The 25,114-nt window shown below is 40.6% G+C and overlaps 1 protein-coding gene and 2 long non-coding RNA genes across 3 annotated transcripts; all 3 read left to right on the top strand.

The window, feature by feature from the left end:
- Positions 1–2,603: 2,603 nt before the first annotated feature.
- LOC130954372 (uncharacterized) lies at positions 2,604–15,193 on the top strand. Its single transcript, XR_009076290.1, has 4 exons — positions 2,604–2,640; positions 3,217–3,382; positions 14,949–15,027; positions 15,173–15,193. It is a non-coding gene; the product is annotated as an uncharacterized LOC130954372 (long non-coding RNA).
- A 602-nt stretch (positions 15,194–15,795) lies between these two features.
- On the top strand, positions 15,796–16,221 carry LOC130954883 (uncharacterized). Its single transcript, XR_009076466.1, has 3 exons — positions 15,796–15,859; positions 15,991–16,070; positions 16,180–16,221. It is a non-coding gene; the product is annotated as an uncharacterized LOC130954883 (long non-coding RNA).
- Positions 16,222–16,277: 56 nt separating this feature from the next.
- On the top strand, positions 16,278–17,023 carry LOC130954396 (chlorophyll a-b binding protein CP26, chloroplastic-like). Its single transcript, XM_057881133.1, has 2 exons — positions 16,278–16,506; positions 16,940–17,023. Exons 1-2 carry the CDS (start codon positions 16,305–16,307, stop codon positions 16,981–16,983), a joined length of 246 nt encoding a protein of 81 aa, XP_057737116.1. The 5' UTR covers positions 16,278–16,304; the 3' UTR covers positions 16,984–17,023.
- The last annotated feature ends 8,091 nt before the right edge of the window (positions 17,024–25,114 follow it).

The following is a 25,114-nucleotide window of genomic DNA, read 5'->3' as shown; positions in this document are numbered from 1 at the left end:
CCTAAACCCTAAACTATAAACCCTAAACACTAAACCATAAACCCTCAACACCAAACCATAAACCCTAAATCCTAAACCCAAAACCATACACCCTAAACCCTAAACCACAAACCCTAAAAACTCAACCTTAAATCCTTAACCCCTAAACCATAAACCCTCAATACCAACCCATAAACCCTACACCCTAAACCCTAAACCACAAACCCTAAACCCTAAACCATAAACCCTCAACCCCAAACCATAAACCCGAAACCTTAAACCCAAAACCCTAAACTATAAACCACAAAACCTAAAGCCTACACCCGAAACTATAAACCCTAAACCAAAAACCCTCAACCACAAGCCATAAACCCTAAGCCCTAAACGCTACACCATAAACCCTTAACCACAAATCCTAAAGCCTAAAGCCTAAACCCTAAACCCTAAACCGTAGACCCTAAACCCTTAACCCAAAAGCCCAAACACTAAAACATAAATCCTTAACCCTAAACCCTAAACCATAAAGCCTAAACTACAAATACTAAAGCCTAAAACCTAAAGCCTAAAGCCTAAAGCCTAAACTATAAACCCTAAACCATAAACCCTCAACCCTAAACCGTAAACCCTAAACCCTATACCCTACACCCTAAAACCTAAATCAAAAACCCTAAAGCCTAAAGCCTAAAATATAAACCCTACACCCTAAACACTAAACCACAAACCCTAAACCCTAAACCACAAACCCTCAACCCAAACCATAAACCGTAAACCTTAAACCATAAACCCTAACTATAAAACACAAACCCTAAAGCCTGTACCCGAAAGTATAAACCCTAAATCCTAAACCATAAACCATCAACCCCAAACCATAAACCCTAAACTCTACACCTTAAACCATAAACCACAAAGCCAAAATCATAAACCCTAAACCATAAACCATCAACCCCAAACCATAAACCCTAAACCACAAACCCTACACCCTAAACCCTAAACCGCAAATCCTAAAAAATAAACCCTAAACCCTAAACCCTAAACCTCAAAGCCTAAACTCCAAACCCTAAACCCTCAATCCTAAACCCTAAACCCTAAACCCTAAACCACAAACACTAAAGCCTAAATAGTAAACTATAAACTCTAAACCATAAACCTTCAACCCTAAACCATAAACCCTACACCCTGAACCCAAAACGACAAACCCTAAAGCCTAAACCCCAAACCATAAACCCTCAACCCCAAACCATAAACCCTAAACCCTAACCCCTACACCATAAACCATAAACCACAAACCCTAAAGACTAAACCGTAAACTATAAACCCTAAACCAGAAACCCTAAACCCAAAGCCCGAACACTAACAAAAAAGCGTGCCCAAAAGTGGTCTATGGATACGCTTTTGCGAGGGTGGCCACTAATTTGTAATTTGGCCACACTTTTTTTTGGCACGCTTCAAAAGCGTGGCCATAGAGGGAAATCGGCACACTTTTACGAGGGTGGCCACTGATTCATGATTTAGCCACCCTTTTTTTGCTACGCTTTAAAAGCGTACTCATAGAGAGAAACAATTACGCTTTTAAAACGTGGCTAGTTTGTCAGGATATACAGGCACATTTTAAAGCGTGCCTATAACCTTTAATTATTTGGGACCCTAAAAAAGCGTGACGATAGAATTCCCACTTAATTTAATTTCTCACTCAAACACTTAATTTCTTTATCAGAATACTCAAAGCAGCCCTCATTTAGAAGTGAGAACCCAAACCCTCGAATATCTCCATTACTCAACTAAGAACCCTAAACTTTCGTAGCCCTCTCTTAGTTCACAACCCTCTCAGCTCACAGCCCTCTTCATCATCAAGAAGTGAGAATCCATCGTCATCTTTCAGGTCGTAGCCCGCTCTCAACTTGCAACCCTCTATCCTTCTCTTGCAAACCTTTATCCCTCTTTCGCAACTCTTGGAAACTTCAATCGGTGCTGCCTCCGTCGGTGCACCCTCCATCGGCGCGCCCTCTGTCGGCGTTCACTCTCACTCGCAAGGCCTCCATCGGCGCTCCTATCTCTCGCTCAAACCTTACCTCCGTTGATGCTGACTCAATCGTCACTGCCTCTCCCTCAATCGCCGTTCCTCCCTCAATCGGTGCTCAACCCTCACCATAACACAAGAAGGTACGGATTTAAAGATTTAATCCTTTTTTGTTTCTCTGTTTCAACCCTCCACAAATTTCTCTATTTCAACCCTCACCATAACGCTAATTAATGTTTTCTTTTCTTATATAATCATCTCTTGCAACTGTAATCACCTCTCTTTTTGTTTTGTTTCTATTATGTGGTGAACTCTCTAGTTTGACTGCATTTGTGTGGGGAATGTGATGGATTGTCTATTTTATTATATGTGCTTTACCTTACCATGACACGCATGCATTTGTTCGAATAGTACAGATACTTGATATAAGGTTTGAGTGATATGATCATTTGTCATTTTGTTTGATTATGATGTAAATTGCTTATTGGAATGGTTTCTGATGTTTGTCTTCAATTTTTTGGTAAAGGAATACTAAATGGAGGTTTCTTGAGGGTGTGAGGGTCTCTGGTGTACTACCACCTAGAACGGTCTTGGTGCAACAGTGTATCTGTGATAAAGGTGTGTTGGAAGTTCTATGCAACTATGTGAGTGCTCAATTTATTTTCGTTTTTGTATTTGATTTTTGTCTAACGGAATTGAATAGTTAGATAAAAGTTTCAATTACAGGCAGCTCCATCAAAGAAGTTTCAAACTTTCAACCTTCAAGACATGTAATAGGCTTATGTACTGCGGTTTGCATTTCATCAAAAGAAAATTATTTCCTAGCTTAAATGCTGTAATTTTGCAATAATCTGATGGTAGGAAGCTAAGCATTTGACCTGAATCAAATAAGTATCCTCTGTTCATACTCATTTTTTTTGGGGCCTGGATATATGTTTTTACTTTTTATCCTAATGTGTTCTCTGCAGATATGATTTAGTATAGAGAGAGTTTTACTAATACAAAAGGGAAATGATTTTATAGAGAAAGTGAACTTCTATGTATTTAATGCCATTGGAAACTCAGATTTTATCTTTCCTATAAAAATTCTTCTGTTTTTGTATTCTTCACAAATGCCCTTTGTAAAACTGATAAAGATATAAATTCTATCAGCTGCTGTCTGGTATACCAATGTGTTTTCTAGTCCAAATTTTTAAGAGTTTGCTTAATTCATTTTTTAGGTTTCATGGGGAGAATCAAGTATGATTCAAGCTGAAAGGTTATTTTCCTGAACCCAAAGAACAAGGAAATGTTGCTGGAGAACTTCAAAGAACAGATTGCTTTGTCTGTGAGAAGCATCCAGTGGAGCTATGCAATATTCTGGTCTACTTCATCTACCCAACTCAGGTACCAACTTCTAACTAACTGTTTCTGTTCCGAGGGTTACTTGAAACTGCAGATCGATCTCGGATGAGATCTCTTGTGTTGGTCGGAGCCGACGTGTCCGGCAGGTGTACGGCGGCCGGAGCTGGTGTGTCCAACTTGTTGGACTTGGTGGTGGTGCTGATCCTTCGTCCCCGGAGGGTGGGGGGTACCTGCAAGGGACTCCGATGCTTAAGTTAGCAAGGGTATTAAGCAGGTATTGAGTATAATCAGAGTATGAGTTATACCTGGGTGCTCCAGCGCATTTATAATGGTGAGATGTGGCCTTCTATGGATAAGATAAGTTAGTTATCTTATCTTATCTTTATCTTTAGGTGAGGTCATCTTTATCTTTAAGGGAACCGCCCTTCTTTCTGTAGGCTTGGGACGCCTTAGGATTTGGGACGTGTTCCTCTATTCGGGCCCTTTGTTTGGGCCTTCTTGTGACTTGTCCGACCTCTTTGAGAAGAGGTCGGGTTGTCCTGACCTGAAGAGGTCGGTCGCCTTGTCTGTAGAACATCCCGGGTCGGACAGCTCGACCCAGGGTATGAACAGTGCCCCTGCTTGAGCTCGGTCTTCTTTTTGAGGTCGAGTCCTTGACTTCGGTCCTTCCTTAATGAAGCCGAACTTAAGCATTTTGTTGATTTCTTCTTTTTGTAGAATCTTTTGAATGTAGAACGTTTTCCTCTAAAGGCGCGCATTTTTATATCAGCGCTTTACTTTCGGAACGTGAAAGGGTTTAATACCTTCATTAATTGGTATTAATTGCCCCATTTTCTCCTGGCTTTTATTTTGAATCCCTCAATCAAAAAACGGTTTCTCTTCTTTCACTTCTTCTCCGTAACTCCTCCCTTTACTTTCTCATTTTTTGTTTCTTGCCCAGAGTTTGTAGTTTCTTTTTTGTGACGTCTGTTCTGCTACTGCATTTTTCGGAAGAGGGCTGATTCCACATTTTCTTCTTCTGTCTTTGCATTTTTCCATTTCGAGGGGGTGGCTTTGTTGCTTTTGCTCTTCAGCTTTCTTCGAGGTTTTCTTCTATTCTCCAGGTTAGTCCCATTTCGTGTTTCCTCGTTTGTTTCTGATTTTGCGATGGGGTTTTCCTTTTTGGAGAAAGTTTGGATCTTTCTGTTTTTATCGTGCTTGACTTGTTGCATGCTATGGATTTTTCTCTTTTTCAGTGCGAATCTTTTTGTTTTGCTTGAATCTTTTTTCTTTTGCAGTTTGTCGCTGTTTTCTGTTTGTGCCTTGGATGATGATTTTTGCTTTGATTTTGAAAAGCTTGTGCCTTTGCTGTTTTTCCTTTGGTCTTTTTGGTGTTCTGATGAACTGTAGCAGTAGTGTTGATAAACTGTAGGAGCAATGCTTTTACTGATAAAACTGTAGAAGGGTGGATTTTCTGCGTTTTTTGCTTCCTTTGCTTTCTTTTCTGGACTTTATTCTGATGAGTGCCGAGATGTAGATTGTAGAAATGATTTTGAGGACCCTTCTTGTTTACTGCTTCCAAGGGATGCTCCAAGACTTCTTCTCTTGAGTCTTGGGGTTTTTCCCTTTTTGGTTAATCTGTCCGTTTGAGATGTTTTGACCCGTGTCCGAGATGTTTTTAAGTAATCCACTCTTCTTTTCTTTTTGTAGGATTTAGTTGGCCTCATGTCTTCCCGAAATAACGTTGTATAGATGCCTTCCCAGGTTCCTGCCGGTATGGCCGATTGGGTGGACTCCATGGTTCTCCTGTGCGTCTCGCAGGCTGATTCTGAGTTTTGTGCTCAGCTTAGGCAGTTTCATAGTGTCTGTAGCAATTCTGGTGATGAGAAGAACTATGAACTTGTCCCTCCTTCTTCTGAAAAGAGAGTCTGTTTTTCAACTCGAGTTGTTGATAGTCGCCCCTTCTTTTATGTTTATGACTTTTTCTTTGGTCCGCTTGGTATTACTCTTCCTTTTATTCAATTTGAAACCGACCTGTTATGGTCTTGTAATATTGCCCCCTCTCAACTTCACCCTAATTCCTGGGGTTTTATAAAGATTATTCAATTGCTGTGCAATGGTTTTGGTATCCCTGCTTCCCAATCTCTCTTTTTCTATCTGTTTATTTTGACTAAGCCTGGAGTGGTAAAAAAGAAGGCAGCTTGGGTCTCCTTTCACTCTACCCAAGGAAAGAAGGTCTTTTCCATGTTTGACGAGTCATTCCGTGATTTTAAAAACTACTTTTTCAAGGTCCGAGCTGTCGAAGGAGCTCGGCCATTTTTTCTGGATGAAAATGATGAGCCTGCCTTTCCCCTGGAATGGCAAAAGGATGTGAGGGTCTCTAGGTACTCTTGGGACACGTTGGATGAGGCTGAGCGGGCCTTTGTGACTGTTTTAGAAGAGCGCTGGGGTCAGCCTCCCCATCTTGATACAAAGAAATTTCTAACCAATCCTTCTCTTCTTCAAACTGAACTGGGTATCTTTGCTATCTGTTTATGTTTACTTGTAGCTGTATTTCTGACTTGTTCGATTTGTAGCTTGACTTCTGTTTTATTTTGCAGAGGCAATGAAGAATAACGAATCCATGAAGGCTTTTAAGAGGGCGTAGAAGGCGACTGCTGCCAGGAATATTGCTGCTAAGGCGGCTGGGGAGGGGTCCTCCCAAGTGCGCGAGAAGCCATCAGTGCCGAGTTCCCCCATAGTGAAGAAAGCGATTCCGACACCTCGGGTCCGCTTGGTGGATCCTCATCCTGCTTCTGTCGTTCCATCTGCTGCCCCTCCAATTAGAAGACAAAAGACGGTTGAGCCCTTCGACCTTAATGCTCCTGACTTCAATGCCATCGAGTTCATAGATCAACAAATTGGGCCCTATGGTACCCTTTCGATGGACGATGTGTCCATCCTCCATCATTTGGAATTTATGGCCCGGAATCACGTGTAGATGGCTTTTATGGTGGCCACTATACACCGGACTGCTCAAAGTCTCCCTCTTCATGCCACCAAGGCATTTATAGAGGAGGCAAAGCAAGAGTTTGATCGGATGAAGGGGCTGAAGGAGGAGCTTGAATTAAAGGTGACCAAGTTAGAGAAGGATCTAGAGAATGAGAAGGCGAGTTCCCTTTCATTGGCGGCTTCTTTGAGGTTGGCCGAGGACACAGCTCTGATGCATAAAGATAGTTATGTTACAACTTATCGGGAGGTGATGCGTCTGAAGGAGGAGTTGGACAGTGCTCGGGAAGATTATTCTGAGCTCCAAGGTCATCTCGTCGATAGCGTGACTGCTGTTTACGAGAACTTGAAGGAGCAAGTTCGGGTCATTGCTCCCGAGGCCGATCTCACCCTTTTCAGTTTAAATAATGTTGTTAGAGATGGCAAGATTGTCCCTGATGACGAGGGTGATGATGACGCTGATCCTCCTCCTGTGTCCTCAGCCAAAGTGTCGACTACCTTTGCTCCTCTGGTTGCACCTGATTTGGATTGCCAAGTTCTGAACCGGGAGGATGGAACTGTAAATGCCGTGCCTATTCAGACTCGTCCTCCTTCTCCTTGTCCTGATGATGCTCCTGATGTTTGCTGATCTTTTTCTGGATTTAGTAGGCCCGGCTTGTGGGCTCTTAAAACTTTTTATTTATTTGCTGACGTTTTCTGGTTGTTTTGTCTGGCAACCTTTTGAAAAACAAAAGTAGCTCGTTATCCTTTTTTGATGGCCTGCGAGGCTTTAAAACTTTGTAGATCATATTAAGGTTTTTGATATTTTCTTCTGTTTTCTGAAAATGTTGGTCCTTGCAATTTGACCTTTTTGGATTCCCTTGTGCTTATCGTTTGTGGCTTGGATCCCTTGTATTTGTGTGGATCCAACTTGTTCTCTCATTTTTGTAGGTATTTTTGATGTTTCTCCAACTGATTTCTTTGTGTTGATTCCCTCTATTTCTGTAATCCTCTTTATTGGATCTTCATCAGATCTCTTTCAGGGGTTACTTGTATATCTTTTCAGTAGCAGGAGTCCGACTTCGTTATGTCGGTCTCCTTTAAGTTATAGCGTAATCCTCTTTCTTGGATCTTTATCAGATCTCTTTCAGGGATTTACTTGTATAACTTTTTAGTGATAGGAGTCCGACTTGGTTATGTCGGTCTCCTTTAAGTTATTTAGCGTAATCCTCTTTTTTGGATTTTTATCAGATCTCTTTCAGGGATACTTGTATAACTTTTTGTTAGCAGGAGTCCGACTTCATTATGTCGGTCTCCTTTAAGTTATAGCGTAATCCTCTTTCTTGGATCTTTATCAGATCTCTTTCAGGGATTACTTGTATAATTTTTCGGTAGCAGGAGTCCGACTTCGTTATGTCGGTCTCCTTTAAGTTATAGTGTAATCCTCTTTCTTGGATCTTTATCAGATCTCTTTCAGGGATTACTTGTATAACTTTTTAGTGATAGGAGTCTGACTTGGTTATGTCGGTCTCCTTTAAGTTATTTTTCGTAGTCCTCTTTCTTGGATCTTTGTCAGATCTCTTTCAGGGACTACTTGTATAACTTTTTAGTTTTGGGCTAACTTTGTTATGCCAGGCCCTTCTAAGTTAAAGTAATCCTCTTTAATAGGGTTGGCCAGACCTCTTTCCAGGGTTTACTTATAACTTGGGTTGACTTGGTCCGACTTCTGAACGTCGGCCAGTCTTTAAGTTATTATATTAGCTATCCGTAAGACCTCGTCAGGTTCTTTTTTTTGGATTGCTTTCGATAACTTCTTACATTATTCTGTGTTCATCTTTGCCGATTTGTAGAAAATGGTTGGCGTCTTTAGATCGTCCTTTGGGTGAATCGCGTTTTCACCTTTATCAGATGATTGTTTTTATCGTGGTCGCACAGTGAATTTGTTTTTCACTTTCTGCCGACTTGTTGCTTTATAATCGGACGATGAATACTTCAGATTAATGCGTCTTGGAATCGTGTAGAATATCTAAATAAACTTTATTCAAAAGAAAAAATGCAAATATATATATATATATATATGTGGGAATTTCCTTGTTCCTTTAAGTCGGGTATGATCTAGGTCTCGACATGGTGCCTCATTAAAAAACCTTTTCAGGAAAAAGAGCGCATCCATTTAGTGAGATCCTTTTTTCTAACTGTAGTACCTTCTTAGGTTGCAGGCGTGCCATGATCGAGGAAGCTCTTGTCCATCAAGCTCAGATAGTCTGTAGTAGCCCTTCCCCAGTACTTCAATGTCTCGGTAGGGTCCTTTCCAGTTTGCTGCCAGCTTTCCTTCTCCGGGTCGAGTTGTTCCAATGTCATTTCTGATTAGGATGAGATCATTCTCTGCAAAACTTCTCGGCACTACCGTTTGATTATATCTGGAAGCCATTCGTCACTTTAGAGCTTCTTCCCTGATCCGAGCTCTTTCTAGGATTTCGGGTAGCAAGTCGAGCTCTTCTCTCTGAAGTTGGGAGTTTGCTCGTTCATTGTAGTGGACTACTCGGGGAGATCCTTCTTCGATTTCTATTGGAATCATTGCCTCCACTCCGTATGGTAGTCGGAATGGTGATTCGTTTGTAGTAGAATGGGGGGTTGTTCGATACGCCCATAGGACTTGTGGAAGTTTTTCGGCCCAGGCTCCTTTTGCTTCTTGTAGCCTCCGCTTTAGTCCGGCCAATATGACTTTGTTGGCCGCTTCAGCTTGTCCATTGGCTTGGGGATGTTCGACGGAGGTGAACTGGTGCTTTATGTTCAAGTCGGCCACCAATTTTCTGAAGCCTGCCTCTGTAAATTGGGTACCGTTGTCTGTGGTGATGGAGTATGGTACCCCGAACCTCGTAATAATGTTCCTATATAGGAATTTTCGACTTCTTTGAGCGGTGGCGTTGGCCAGGGGTTCTGCCTCGATCCATTTTGTGAAATAGTCTACTCCTACTATGAGGAATTTTACTTGTCCCGATCCATGTGGGAAGGGTCCGAGAAGGTCGAGTCCCCATTTCGCAAATGGCCAGGGTGAGGTCACGCTGATGAGCTTTTCTGGTGGGGCAATGTGAAAGTTGGCATGCTTCTGGCATGGTGGACATGTCTTTACAAATTCTGTAGCCTCCTTTTGTAGAGTTGGCCAATAGAATCCCGCCCGGAATATATTTTTGGTGAGGGCTTGCGCTCCGAGATGATATCCACAGATGCCGCTGTGTACTTCCTCCAAGACTTCCTTTGTGTTGGAAGTTGGTACGCATTTTAGTAAAGGTGTTGATATCCCTCTTTTGTACAGCGTGTTGTTTATGATAGTGTAGTACTGTGCCTCCCTTTTCAGCCTCTTTGCCTCCTTTTCATCTGTAGGGAGTTCTTCTGTTTTGAGGTAGTTTATTATGGGGGTCATCCATCCTTGATCCCGAACTATTATGGCTAGGATTCTTTCTTCTTCCGCTATTGATGGGTTCTGTAGTACCTCCTGGATGAGGCTTCTGTTGTTGCTCTCTAGTTTGGTGCTGGCTAATTTTGAAAGGGCGTCAGCTCGGGCATTTTGCTCACGAGGTATGTGGTGGATCCTATATTCCCCGAGTTGTCCAAGCTATTTTTTGGTTTTATCCAAATATTTTTTCATGGTCGGATCTTTGGCTTGGTAGCTTCCTGTTATTTGTGAGGTGATGACTTGTGAGTCACTGTAGATGTTGAGTTTCCGAGCTCCAACCTCCCTAGCCAACTTCAGACCAGCTAATAGTGCTTCGTATTCTGCCTGGTTGTTTGAGGCCGGGAATCCGAATTTAAGGGAGAGCTCAAGTTGAGTTCCTTGGTTGCTTTCAATTATCACACCCGCGCCGCTTCCTGTTTTATTCGAGGATCCATCTACATATATGTTCCATTCTATGGGGATTTCCGGATGTCTGTAAATTCTGCGATGAAGTCGGCCAGGTGTTGCGATTTGATTGCTATACGCGCCTCGTATTGGAGGTCGAATTCGGACAACTCGATTGCCCATTGTAGGATTCTTCCTGCTAGATCTATTTTCTGCAATATTCCTTTTATGGGTTGGTTGGTTCGAACTTTAATGGTATGCGCTTGGAAATATGGGCGAAGCCGCCGGGATGTGAGGGTCAGAGCGTAGGCAAGCTTTTCTATTTTCTGGTAGTTCAGCTCGGATCCCTGTAGTGCTTTGCTAATGAAGTAGACGGGTTTTGCCTATGTTCATCTTCTCTGACTAGTACTGAGGCTATTGCCCGGCTCCCTACTGCGAGATATAATACGAGCGATTCTCCTTCTCGTGGCCGAGATAGGATGGGCGGCCGTCCTAAGAACTCCTTGAAGTCTAGGAAGGCTTGCTCACATTCTGTCATCCATTCGAACTGTTTTCCCTTTCTTAAAGTAGCATAGAAGGGAAGAGATCTTATCGCAGCTCCTGTTAAGAATCGGGATAGAGCGGCCAACCTCCCGTTGAGTTGTTGTACTTCTTTGATACAGGTTGGGCTCTTTATGTTGAGTATGGCTCGACACTTGTCTGGATTTGCTTCAATCCCCCTTTGTGTGAGCATGAAGCCCAAGAATTTGACGGCTTCTACTGCGAAGGTGCATTTTGTGGGTTTAAGCCGCATGTTGTGTTTCCTGATAGTAGAAAATACTTGAGTAAGGTCGGATAACAATGTATCTTCGCTTTGTGTCTTAATCAACATATCGTCTACATAAACTTCCATGATTTTTCCGATGTGATCTGAGAAAACTTTATTCATTAGCCTTTGATAAGTAGCTCCTGCATTCTTGAGACCAAAAGGCATCACGATGTAACAGTAGTTTGCTTTCGGTGTTAGGAACGAGGTTTTTTCTTGATCTGGTAGATACATGGGGATTTGGTTATATCCTGAATATGCGTCCATGAATGAAAGATACTTATATCCTGATGAAGCATCCACTAGAGCGTCGATGCTTGGGAGTGGGTAGGGGTCTTTTGGGCAGGCTTTGTTGAGGTCGATGTAGTCGGTGCACATTCGCCACTTCCCATTTCACTTTTTCACCAAGACGACGTTTGCTAGCCATAGTGGGTATTTGACTTCCCTTATGAACCCGGCCTCAAGTTGCGCTTGTACTTGTTCTTTTACAGCCTGAGCTCATTCTAGTCCAAGTTTTCTTCGTCTTTGTTGTACCAGCCAGTATCCCGGATAGACTGCCAATTTGTGACTCATTATTTCGGGATCAATACCTGGCATGTCGGCAGCTTTCCATGCGAAGAGATCAACATTATCTTGTAGGAACCGTATTAGTGATTCCTTTACGTCTCCTTTCAGGATCGTGCCAATATTAGTTGTTTTATCCGAGGTGTCTCCGATCTGGATTTTTTCTACTTCTCCTTCGGGTTGTGGTCGGAATTCTTCTTGCTTCCGAACTCCACCGAGCTCGATTGTGTGGAACTCTCCTCCTTCACCTCGGAGGTTTAGGCTTTCGTTTTAACAGCGACGTGCCATTTTTTGATCTGCCTTTATTGTAGCTATCCCTTCCGCAGTTGGGTATTTCATACATAGATGTGGAGTTGAAACTATTGCACCGAGTTGATTTAACGTTGTCCGACCTATTAAGGCATTGTAGGCTAAGCTTACGTCGACCACGATGTAGTCTATCTTGAGTGTTCTGGATTGGTTCCCCTTTCCGAAGGTTGTATGCAGCGATACGTATCCCAGCGGTTGAACTGGGGCATCTCCTCGTCCGAACAGGCTATTCGGGTACGCTCTCAGCTCTTTTTCTTCTAGACCAAGTTTGTCAAAGGCAGTTTTGAATAAGATGTCGGCAGAGCTTCCCTGGTCAATTAGTGTACGGTGAAGGTTGGCGTTTGCCAGTATGATCGTGATAACCATGGGGTCGTCGTGTCCCGAGATGATTCCGGATGCGTCTTCCTTGGTAACCGTGATTGCTGGGATGTCCGGGACTTCATTTTTTCCTTCGACGTGGTATACTTCTTTGAGGTGTCGCTTTCGGGATGATTTGGAGATTCCTCCTCCGGCAAATCCGCCGTGTATTACGTGAACATGTCTTTCCGGTGTGCGAGGTGATCGTTCAGATCGTCCAACATCCTCATCCCTTCTTCTTTTTCTTGGTTCGTCATCCCGATTGGCCAAAAATCGATCTAGCTTTCCTTCTCTTACTTGTTTTTCTATGACGTATTTCAAGTCGAAGCATTCGTTGGTGGAATGCCCTCGAAGTCGGTGATACTCACAGTATTCATTCCGATTTCCTCCTCCTCTTTTGCCTTTAAATGGCCGAGCTAGAGGAATTTTCTCTGTATGGCATACTTCTTTGTAAACATTTACCAAGGATACCCTAAGAGGAGTATAGTTATGATATTTTTTGATTTTCTCTCCGGAGTGATCTTCCTTTTTCTTGGATTCTTTATCTCGGTAGGTAGAGCCGAACCTTGAGGCTTCGACAAGTCGAGAGTTTTCCTCCATGTTGATGTATTTTTGTGCCCGTTCTTGTACTTCGTCTAAGGATGTAGGATATCTCTTTGATATAGATTGGCTAAATGGCCCTTCTCGTAGGCCATTTATATGGCCCATAATGGCAGCCTCTGTTGGTAGACTTTGTATGTCCATGCATGTTTTGTTGAATCTTTCCATGTAGTTGCGAAGGCTCTCCCGATCTCCTTGTTTGATCCCTAGGAGGCTAGGTGCATGTTTGGCTTTGTCCTTTTGTATGGAGAATCAGGCCAGGAACTTCTTGGCCAGGTCGTCGAAACTCGAGATGGATTTCGGAGGTAGGTTGTCGAACCATTTGATGGCTGTCTTGGTTAGAGTTGTTGGAAAGGCTTTGCAGCGGACTACATCTGAGGCATCTGTGAGGTACATTCTAATTCTGAAGTTGCTGAGATGATGGTTGGGGTCCGAGGTGCCGTCATATAGAGTCATGTCCGGAAGCTTGAAATCTTTTGGAATTTTGGTTTTCATAATTTCTCTGGTGAATGGGTCTTGATCTTTCTGAGAGCTATCTTCTGCGGATGATCGAGTAGCTTTAGTTTTAAGATCGGCTTCAAGTTTTACAAGCTTATCTTCTAGTTCTCTGCGTCGCCTTATCTCCCGGCGTAGATCTTCTTCCTTTTCACGTTGATGTTGGGATTCTTTCTCGAGTTGCTCCAATCGATTTTGAAGTGCTTCTATTATTCCTGGATTTGATGAATTTTTGTCTCCATTGGTTTCTGGAGTATCTTTGAGTATTGTGTCCGCGTTTTTATCCGGCGTTCTGTCTTCCAAACCTAAATCGTGATCGTTGTCATGGTCATTCGCCATGTTAATGGGATGACTTCCAGGTTCCCCGGCAACGGCGCCAATGTTCCGAGGGTTACCTGAAACTACAGATCGATCTCGGATGAGATCTCTTGTGTTGGTCGGAGCCGACGTGTCCGGCAGGTGTACGACGGCCGGAGCTGGTGTGTCCGACTTGTTGGACTTGGTGGTGGTGCTGATCCTTCGTCCCCGGAGGGTGGGGGGTACCTGCAAGGGACTCCGATGCTTAAGTTAGCAAGGGTATTAAGCAGGTATTGAGTAGAATCAGAGTATGAGTTATACCTGGGTGCTCCAGTATATTTATAATGGTGAGATGTGGCCTTCTGTGGATAAGATAAGTTAGTTATCTTATCTTATCTTTATCTTTAGGTGAGGTCATTTTTATCTTTAAGGGAACCGCCCTTCTTTCTGTAGGCTTGGGCCGCCTTAGAATTTGGGACGTGTTCCTCTATTCGGGCCCTTTGTTTGGGCCTTCCTGTGACTTGTCCGACCTCTTTGAGAAGAGGTCGAGTTGTCCTGACCTGAAGAGGTCGGTCGCCTTGTCTGTAGAACATCCCGGGTCGGACAGCTCGACCCAGGGTATGAACAGTTTCCTTGAATTTCAGTTCTGTTTTGTGATTTTTTTTTTCATTTTCTGTTTCTTGAAAATGTGTTGTTTGTGAAAATACCTCAATGGACTTCATATGACGAAATACATCATGACTTGTTTCTTCTTCTTCTCTAATATGAACAACTCAATACAATAGCTTCTTAGACAACACCACAATTCAATAATACTACTATTCAAAATCAATTTCTTTCTATTCATAGTGCCCATTTAGTAGGGTGTTGAGTTGGGGGGAAGGATATTACAATAGAGACATTAAGACAAGGAAGATAAGTCAAGGAGTGGAACTCAATTCTGATCAGATAGGGTTGCAGCGGAGTGAGCAGCTTCGAGAGTTATACAAGTCCCTCAAAGCTATAGATGCCAGCCCTCAAATTAAGGTTGTTTTGTGTGTTGGGTTAAGTTTCCTTTAAACAAAAATGGTAGCTGTTGTTAGCATTGGTTTTTCCAATAGAATCTGAGTCTCCGGTGAGAGAAATAGAAAAAAAGATTTGAGAAAAAAAGGTTTTTCCATGAGCATTGGTTTTTTTTTTTTTTTGCCTTTTGACTTTTCAGTATGAATCTAGCTAAATACATACTTTTTTTTTCTTATCTTGACACAATTTACAGCAACTTCACCAATGCTCTCCCTTTGGTACGTGTTCTTCGTGTGATTAGGTCAAATTGTAAATAATTAAAGGCCAAATATTCATGTTGGAGCTTAATGGGATGTGTGATTTTGATTTTTTATGTGTTATTTCTGTTTCAGGTGAAGTACTACTCTGAGAATAACAAGAGGCTTATTCACTTCTCTACTTGTGAAGTTGCATTTATTCTGCCCTGCAGAGGTCAGTAACTCTTCATAACTTAATTGTTATCAGATCTCATTATCCTTCTTGTTGCTGCAGCTGTGTTATTAGAACTCCTTTTTTATTTTTTACTTTTTATTTCATATCTTATCTGAAATTGTTGGTTATAATGGCTTTCCAAAAGGATTTTATCGAAATGTTCAATCATAGGCATTTAGTTGACACTTTTCGAGACTATAAGTATCTGGGAACCCGAAACAGTGTTGATGGAACAGTTGGGGAGTAAGCAGCTCAATTATTTATCCATTATGCTTTCTTGTCATTCTTTTCTTTTATAATAAAACTTATTTATGAACTTCTCATCATTTTCACTCTTATTCCACTGTCAAGGTACAAGGGGATGACTTTTGGAGAAGCAGGTATTGCACGGTCAGCTATAGGCTCTGGTCTGATTTATTATAGAATTCCAAAGGTTAATTCTATAATATAGTCATGAACCTCAATTATTTATTTCAATACTTGGCATATATTATTACCTAACCACTGGTACGTGCATTTCCAGGAGCTTGCTCTCCCTTTTCTTTTTATTATTTTCTATTTTATAAAAGAAACACAAAATATTTCTTTTTACTATTTTTTCTTTGCACTAACATGGTGATTGTAGTTTCTTACCACCATATGTAGTTGCTAATGATTTATGATTTTATTTATTCAAGAAGCATCATTTATGATTTCATTGCTAAGTACTTGTTACCACTTGCCTTTTTCTGCCTTCGATGTAGGGAAGCAGTAATCTTCTGCCCTTTAGCCACCAAAACCTGATGATGTTGCAACTATTTGCTATACAAGTGGTACAACTGGAACCCCAAAGGTGAGTAGGTTCTTGCCAAATTACTATTTTTTGTTTATGGTAGATGTTGTGTGCATGAAATGCTTTCCTTGGTAATGGTCACTTTATAGAACATTCTTCATTTATCCTTCTGCTAAACGGATTCTCTTCAGGGGGCTGTCTTGACCCATGCAAACTTCATTGAAAATGTTGCTGGGACCACTATGGATGAAAAATTTGGCCCTTCTGATGTGTGAGTTCATTTTGAATGCCTACGTCATATTGTCCAGTAGTATTATTGTCATATTTTGGCTCATAAAATATTCTAAATGTTCTTGCTCTGGATTCTTTTTTATTTTCAGTTATATATCATATCTCCCTTTAGCACACATTTATGAGCTGACAAACCAAGTCATGCATGTACATTTTGATGAGACTCAAATCACACATCTGACAAAAGAGGTCCAGAAGATATTGAGGTTAGAACATGGCTTCAATTGGGGTGTCAGAGATGCTTGGAAACCCCATCAAGTTGAGTGGTGCAACAAGGTCAGCACCATCAGCTTCTAGCCCTGCCACCTTCGAGACTGTGGCTCTCTTTGGTAAGAAGAAGGCAGCACCACCTCCTCCTTCAAAGAAAGCTGCTACTGCTATCACTCCTGCCAATGATGAACTCGCCAAGTGGTATGGTAAGTGGTTGCTCCTATCTTCACATCCTTTCCTTCTTTTGTTCTTTACCGTATCTAATCTAGTTATTAGAAAAACTTCAACATGAACTTCTTTTTATTAAATTATAAGTATTCTTTAAGCGAAAATTCAGTATAGAATATGCAAATAAACTGAGAGAACCAAAGTAGCTAACAAGTCCATAGAGTATAGACATGGTTGTGTTCTTTTGACAATGTAATTTGTTGAAATATGGTAACCGAGAAAGGAAGAGAAGGAACTAACAAAGTTTGACTTAGCAGTAAGAGGAGGGTAACTTATTGCTATAGCCTATAATCTCCTAATTAGTCCTAATTAAGTTCTTGTAATGAACTAACAAAGTTTTTTTTATATACTCTAGTTGTACAATTCAAGGTAGGAAACTAGTTTCTGATCATTGCTTCCATTTGGTGATAGGTCCTGACAGAAGGATCTTCTTGCCAGAGGGTCTCTTGGACTAATCCAAGATCCCACCATACTTGACTGGAGAAGTGCCCAGAGAATATGTGGATTCTTCTGTAGCTAGTTCCCTTTGAATCCTAAACATTGTGAAACTTTGACTTGTTTTGCTTAAATTTTCTTTGATATTTGTTGATGCAGCTATGGTTATGATCCTTTTGTTCTCAGCAAGAAGCCGGAGGACTTTGCCAAGTATGTCTTAACACTTTTTGTCAAACTTGATATATATCCTTTTGGTCACATTAGTTTACGAACTGCTTTAAATATATTTATTATTTGAAGTATACTAGTTGATCCCTGTTTTTCTGATGTTAAATTGCTCTCTAGTATGCTTGGCAAGTAAATTCACTTTATTGAATGGGAATGATCATCTTTCTTATTCCAGAATTGGTTTCAAGTAGAAAATAAATATATAAATGCATGCATTAAAAGATGAACAAAGAACTATATCTCTGTTCTCTCCTTGTTTAAGTGAATGCTCATTAGCTCAGGAGCTTGTGTTGAAAAATTTACTCGTAATTAATGAGACTGAGCTTATATTTATGCAGTATAATTGAATGGTTTTGTAGGATTCTGGTTGAAGTTGAAAACCTTGCTACTAATTGTAATGAGACTGAGCTTAAGTTGTATTGTTTCTGTATTTTTTTTCAATTTTTAGTTTTGGAATTCGAACTCAAGATTTATTTTGTATTTGAGTATTAGTTTTTTAATGTATAAAATAATTATCGCAAAAATTGTCACTAATTATTGTTTAATTTATGTTGTACTAAAAGTTGCATGCTATATTTGTAGGTTTAGTAATAAAAAAGGTTTGAAAATTTATATTTTGTAGGTAAAAATAACAAAAAGGATTTTTTTAATTTTATAAAGCTATTGCCACGCTTTTAAAGTGTGGCCATATAACTGGCTATCGCCACGCTTTAAAGTGTAGCCATATCTTTCTCTATCGGCACGTTTTTAAAGAGTATCGAAAACAAACATTCTGGGACGTTTTAAAAGCGTGGCGATATATGCACTTTTTGGTACGTTTTTTAAGTGTACCTATAGGTTAAGATCTATGGCTACGCTTTTAAGCGTGGCAAGAAATGAAAGCGTGCCAACAAAAAAAGCGTGCCAATAGAACCACAAAAGCGTGGCGATAGAGCAATCGGCACGCTGGCAGATGTGACCCTTTCAAAAGCGTGCCGAAAGTTCAAAAAGCATGGCAAAAAGCTATCGGCACGTTTTTTTGCACTTTTCGGCACGCTTTTAAAGCGTGGCAGAAAGCTTATTTTCTTGTAGTGTCTAAAGCCTAAATCCTAAACTATAAACCCTAAACACTAAACCATAAACCCTCAACACCACACCATAAACCCTAAATCCTAAACCCTAAACCCTACACCCTAAACCACAAACACTAAACACTCAACCATAAATCCTCAATGCCAAACCATAAACCCTAAACCCTTAACCATACACCATAAACCACAAGCCATAAAGCCTAAACCCAAAATACTAAACCTTAAATCCCAAACCCTAAACCATCAACCCCAAATTATAGACCCTAAACGCTAAACTATACACCCTAAACCCTAACAACAAACCCTAAAGCCCAAGCACTAAACCATAAACCCTCAACCCTAAACCATAAACCCTAAACCCTAATTCCTAAAGCCTACACTCTAAACTCTAAACCACAAACCTTAAAGTCTAAACCCTAAACCGTAAAGGCCAAACTCCAAACCATAAAGCCTAAACCCTAAACCCTAAAGACTAAACATTAAATCCTAAAGCCTAAACCCTAAACCAGAAACACTAAAGCATAAACCCAAAACTATAAACCTTAAACCCTAAACCCTCAATACTAACCCAAAAACTCCACACCCTAAACCCTAAACCACAAACCCAAAACCCTAAACCATAAACCCTCAACCCCAAACCATAAACCCTAAACCTTGAACCCAAAATCTTAAACTATAAACCACAAACCGTAAAGCCTAAACCCGAAACCATAAACACTAAACCCCAAACCAAAAACCCTCAACCCAAAGCCATAAATCCTAAACCCTAAACCCTACACCCTAAACTCTTAACCACCAATCCAAAAGCCTAAATCCTAAATCCTAAACCCTAAATCCTAAACCCTAAACCCTAAACCCTTAACCCAAATGCCCAAACACTAAACCATAAATCCTTAACCCTAAACCCTAAAACAAAAACAGCCTAAACTCTAAACCCTAAAGCCTAAAACCTAAGGCCTAAAGGCTAAACCGTAAACTATAAACCCTAAACCATAAACCTTGAACCCCAAACCGTAAACCCTAAACCCTATACCCTACACCCTAAAACCTAAAACACAAACCCTAAACCCTAAACCACAAACCCTAAACCCTAAATCATAAACCCTCAACCCCAAAGTATAAACACTAAACCATAAACCATAAACCCTAAACTATAAACCACAAACCCAAAAGCCTAAACCCAAAACTATAAACCCTAAACCCTAAACCTTAAACCCTAAACCATAAACTATAAACCCCAAACCATAAACACTAAACCCTAAACCCTACACCCTAAACCCTAAACCACAAAGCCAAAATCTTAAACCCTAAACCATAAACCCTCAACCCCAAACCATAAACCTTAAACCATAAACCTTACACCCTAAACCATAAACCACAAATCCTAAAGCATAAACCATAAATCCTAAACCCTAAACCTTAAACCCTAAACCCTAAAGCCCAAACACTAGACCGTAGATTCTTAACCCTAAACCCTAAACCCTAAAGCCTAAACTCCAAACCCTAAAGCCAAAACCCTAAACCCTAATCCACAAACACTAAAGCCTAAACCGTAAACTATAAACCCTAAACCATAAACCCTCAACCCCAAACCATAAACCCTCTACCCTGAATCCTAAACCTCAAACCCTAAAGCCTAAAGCCTAGACCATAAACCCTCAACTCCAAACCATAAACCCTAAACCCTAACCCCAACACCTTAAACCATAAACCACAAACCCTAAAGACTAAACCGTAAATAAAAATCCTAAACCCTAAACCCTAAACCCAAAGCCAAAACACTAAACAATAAACCCTAAACCCTAAATACTAAACCCTAATTACTAAACCCAAAAACCTAATGCCTAAACACTAAACCCTACCACCTAAACCCTAAAGCAGAAACACTAAAGCATAAACCCTAAACACTAAACCACAAACACTACAACATAAACCCTAAACTATAAACCTAAACCATAAACCCTCAACCCCAAACCATAAACTCTAAACCATAAACCCTAAACCACCAACCCTGAAGCCTAAAGCCTAAGCCATAAACCCTCAACCCCAAACCATAACCCCTAAAACCTAAACCTTAAACTCTAAACCATACACCACAAACCAAAAAGTCTAAACCCTAAACTATAAATCCTAAATCCTAAACCACAAACCCTACACCCTAAACCCTAAACCACAAACCCTAAACCCTAAACCATAAACCTTCAACACCAAACCATAACCCGTAAACACTAAACCCTAAACCATAAACCACAAACACTAAAGCCTAAACTCTACACCCTAAACCCTAAATCATAAACCCTAAACGTTCACCCCTAAACCATAGACCCTAAATCCTAAACCATACACCCTAAACCCTACCCACAAACCCTATAGCCTAAGCCATAAACCATAAACCCTCAATCCCAAACCATAAACACTATACCTTAAAACCTACACCCTAAACCCTAAACCACAAATCTCAAAGCTTAAACCCTAAACACTAAACCCTAAAGGCTAAACCCCAAACCATAAAGCCTAAACCCTAAAGACTAAAACCTAAGCCCTAAAGCCTAAATCCTAAACCACAAACACTATAGCCTAAACCCTAAACAATAACCCCTAAACCATAAACCCTAATCCGTTAACTCCAAACCTTAAACCCTAAGCCATAAACCCTAAAGCCTAAACCATAAACCCTCAACCCCAAACCATAAACCCTAAACCCTCAACCTTACACCCTAAACCATAAGCCACAAACCCTAAAGCCTAAACCCTAAATTATAAACCCTAAACCCTCAACACCAACCCATAAACCCTAAACCCTAAATCATACACCCTAAACTCTAAACCAAAAACCTTAAACCCTAAACCATAAACAGTACAGGCTAAGCCCCAAACCCTAAACCCTAAACCTTAAACCCTAAAGACTAAATCCTAAACCCTAAACCCTAAACCACAAACACTAAAGCCTAAACCCTAAACCCTAAACCCTAAACCCTAAACCACAAACACTCAACACCAAACCATAAACCCTAAACCCTAAACCCTACACGCTAAAGCCTAAATCACAATCCCTGAAGCCTAAAGCCTAAACCATAAACCTTCAACGCCAATCCATAAACCCTAAACCCTAAACCCTCAACTCTACACCTTAATACATAAACCACTAACCCTAAAGCCTAAACCCTAAACTATAAACCCTAACCCCTAAACCATAAACCCTCAACACCAACCCATAAACACTAAACCCTAAACCCTACACCCTAAACCCTAAACCACAAACCATAAACCTTAAACCATAAACCCTAAACCCCAAACCATAAACCCTAAACCTTAAACCCAAAACCCTAAATTATAAACCACAAACACTAAAGCCTAAACCCGAAACTATAAAACCTAAACCCTATACCCTATACCCTAAACCCTAAACCACAAATCCCAAATCCTAAACCCTAAACCATAAACCCTCAACCCCAAACCATAAACCCTAAACCACAAACCTTACACCCTAAACCCGAAACCACAAATCCTAAAGCATAAACCCTAAACCTTAAACCCTATCCGTTAAACCCTAAACCCTAAAGCCAAAAAACTAGACCGTAAATTCTTAACCCTAAACCCTAAACCCTAAAGCTTAAACTCCAAATCCTAAAGCAAAAACCCTAAACCCTAAACCCTAAACCCTAATCCACAAACACTAAACCCTAATATGTAAACTATAAACACTAAACCATAAACCCAACACCCTGAACCCTAAACGTCAAACCTTAAAGCCTAAAGCCTAAACCGTAAACCATCAACCCCAAACCATAAACCCTAAACCCTAACCCCAGCAACTTAAACCATAAACCACAAACCCTAAAGACTAAACTGTAAACTATTAATCCTAAACCCTAAACCCTAAACACAAAGGCAAAACACTAAACAATAAACCCTAAACCCTAAACACTAGACCCTAATTCCTAAACCCCAAAACCTAATGCCTAAACCCTAAACCATACTGCTTAAACCCTAAAGCACAAACACTAAAGCCTAAACCCTAAACCCTAAACCACAAATACTAAAACATAAACCCTGAACTATAAACCTAAACCATAAACCCTCAACCCCAAACCATAAACTCTAAACTCTAAACCCTAAACCACAAACCCTAAAGCCTAAAGCCTAAACCATAAACCCACAACCCAAACCATAACCCCTAAACCCTAAACCTTACACTCTAAACCATAGACCACAAACCCAAAAGTCTAAACCCTAAACTGTAAACCCTAAACACTAAACCCTAAACCCGAAACCATAAACCTTCAACACCAAACCATAATCCCTAAGCCCTAAACCCTACACCATAAACCACAAACCATAAAGCCTAAACTCAAAACCCTAAACCCTAAATCATAAACCCTAAACGCTCACCCCAAAACCATAGACCCTAAACCCTAAACCCTACACCCTAAACCCTAACCACAAACACTAAAGCCTAAGCCGTAAACCATAAACCCTTAACCCCAAGCCATAAACCCTAAACCTTAAAACCTACACCCTAAACTCTAAACCACAAACCTTAAAGCCTAAACCCTAAACCCTAAACCGTAAATGCTAAACCACAAACCCTAAAGACTAAACCCTAAACCCTAAAGCCTAAATCCTAAACCATAAACACTATAGCCTAAACGCTAAACAATAAACCCTAAACCTTAAACCATAATCTTTCAACACCAAACCATAAACCTTAAAGCCTAAAGCCTAAACCATAAACCCTCAATCCCAAACCATAAACCCTAAACGCTCAACCCTACACCCTAAACCATAAGCCACAAACCCTAAAGCCTAAACCCTAAACTATAAACCCTAAAACCTCAACACCAACCCATAAACCCTAAACCAGAAATATTACACCCTAAACCCTAAACCATAAACCTTAAACCCTAAACCATTAACAGTAAAAGCTAAACCCCAAACCCTAAACCCTAAACCCTTAACCCTAAACCCTAAAGCCTAAACCCTAAAGCCTAAACCCTAAACCACAAACACTAACGCCTAAACCATAAACTATAAACCCTAAACCCAAAACCCCAAACCCTCAACCCCAAACCGTAAACCGTAAACCCTAAACCCAACAGGCTAAATCCTAAATCACAAACCTTGAAGCCTAAAGCCTAAACCATAAACCTTTAACCCCAAACCATAAACCCTAAACCCTCAACCCTACACCTTAATACATAAACCACAAACCCTAAAGAATAAACCCCAAACTAAAAACCCTCAACACCAACACCAACACCAACACATAAAGTCTAAACCCTAAACCCTACACCCTAAACCCTAAACCACAAACCATAAACCTTAAACCATAATCCCTCAACCCCAAACCATAAACTCTAAACCTTAAACCCAAAACCCTAAACTATAAACCTTAAACACTAAAGCCTAAACCCGATACTATAATCCCTAAACCCTAAATCCTATACCCTATACCCTAAACCCTAAGCCTTAAACACTAAACCCTAAACCCTACATCCTAAACCCTAGGCCACAAACCCTAAATCCTAAACCCTAAACCATAATCCCTCAACTCCAAACCATAAACCCTACACCCTAAACCATAAACCACAAATCCTAAAGCCTAAAGCCTAAACCCTAAATCCTAAAGTCCAAACACTAAAATATAAATCCTTAACCCTAAACCCTAAACCTTAAAGTATAAACTCCAAACCCTAAAGATTAAACCCTAACCACAAACACTAAAGCCTAACCCCTAAACACTAAACCCTAAACTATAAACCCTCAACCCCAAACCATTACCCTTAGACCTTAAACACTACACTCTAAACGCTAAACCACGAACCCTAAAGCCTAAACCCTAAACCATAAACCACGAACCCTAAAGACTAAACCCTAAACTATAAACGCTAAACCTTAAACCATAAACCCTAAACACCAAACCCTATAGCTTAAACCGTAAACCACAAACCCTAAATCCTAAACCCTAAACCATAAACCCTCAACTAGAAACCATAATCCCTAAACCCCAAACCATAAACCCTAAATCCTACATCCTAAAACCTAAAACACAAACCTTGAAGCCTAAAGTCTAAACCATAAACCCTCAAATGCTCAACCCTACACCCTAAACCATAAGCCACAAACTCTAAAGCCTAAACCCTAAACTATAAACCTTAAACACTCAACACCAACCCATAAACCCTAAATCCAAAATCCTACACCCTAAACCCTAAACCATAAACCTTAAACCATAAACCATAAATAGTAAAGGCTAAACCCCAAACCCTAAACCTTAAACCATAAACCCTAAAGACTAAACCCTAAACCCTAAAGACTAAACCCTAAACCCTAAACTATAAACCCTAAACCCAAAATCCCAAACCCTCAACCCCAAACCATAAACCCTAAACCCTAAACCCAACATGCTAAAGCCTAAATCACAAACCCTGAAGCCTAAAGCCTAAACCATAAACCTTCAACCCCAAACCATAAACCCTAAACCCTCAACCCTACACCTTAATACATAAACCACTAACCCTAAAGCCCAAACCCTAAACTATAAACCCTAACCCCTAAACCATAAACCCTCAACACCAACCCATAAACCCTAAACCCTAAACCCTACACCCTAAACCCTAAACCACAAACTATAAACCTTAAACCATAATCCCTCAACCTCAAACCATAAACCCTAAACCTTAAACCCAAAACCCTAAACTATAACCCACAAACACTAAAACCTAAATCCGAAACTATAAACCCTAAACCCTAAACCCTATTGATGTGTGGAAAACGATCCAACACAAAACTCACCGGCAAGTGCACCGGGTCGCATCAAGTAATAAAACTCACGGGAGTGAGGTCGATCCCA

Source organism: Arachis stenosperma, chromosome 10, assembly GCF_014773155.1.
Source record: "Arachis stenosperma cultivar V10309 chromosome 10, arast.V10309.gnm1.PFL2, whole genome shotgun sequence".
In the NCBI taxonomy this organism is placed as follows: domain Eukaryota; kingdom Viridiplantae; phylum Streptophyta; class Magnoliopsida; order Fabales; family Fabaceae; genus Arachis; species Arachis stenosperma.
This window is presented reverse-complemented; position numbering and strand designations above follow the sequence as displayed.

What these genes read in the sequence shown, in the direction of transcription:
- LOC130954396 (XM_057881133.1), top strand. Translation starts at nt 16,305, where the DNA reads ATGGCTTCAATTGGGGTGTCAGAGATGCTTGGAAACCCCATCAAGTTG. An exon ending in TGAACTCGCCAAGTGGTATG is followed by an intron (nt 16,507 to 16,939) that starts GTAAGTGGTTGC and finishes ATTTGGTGATAG; the next exon opens with GTCCTGACAGAAGGATCTTC.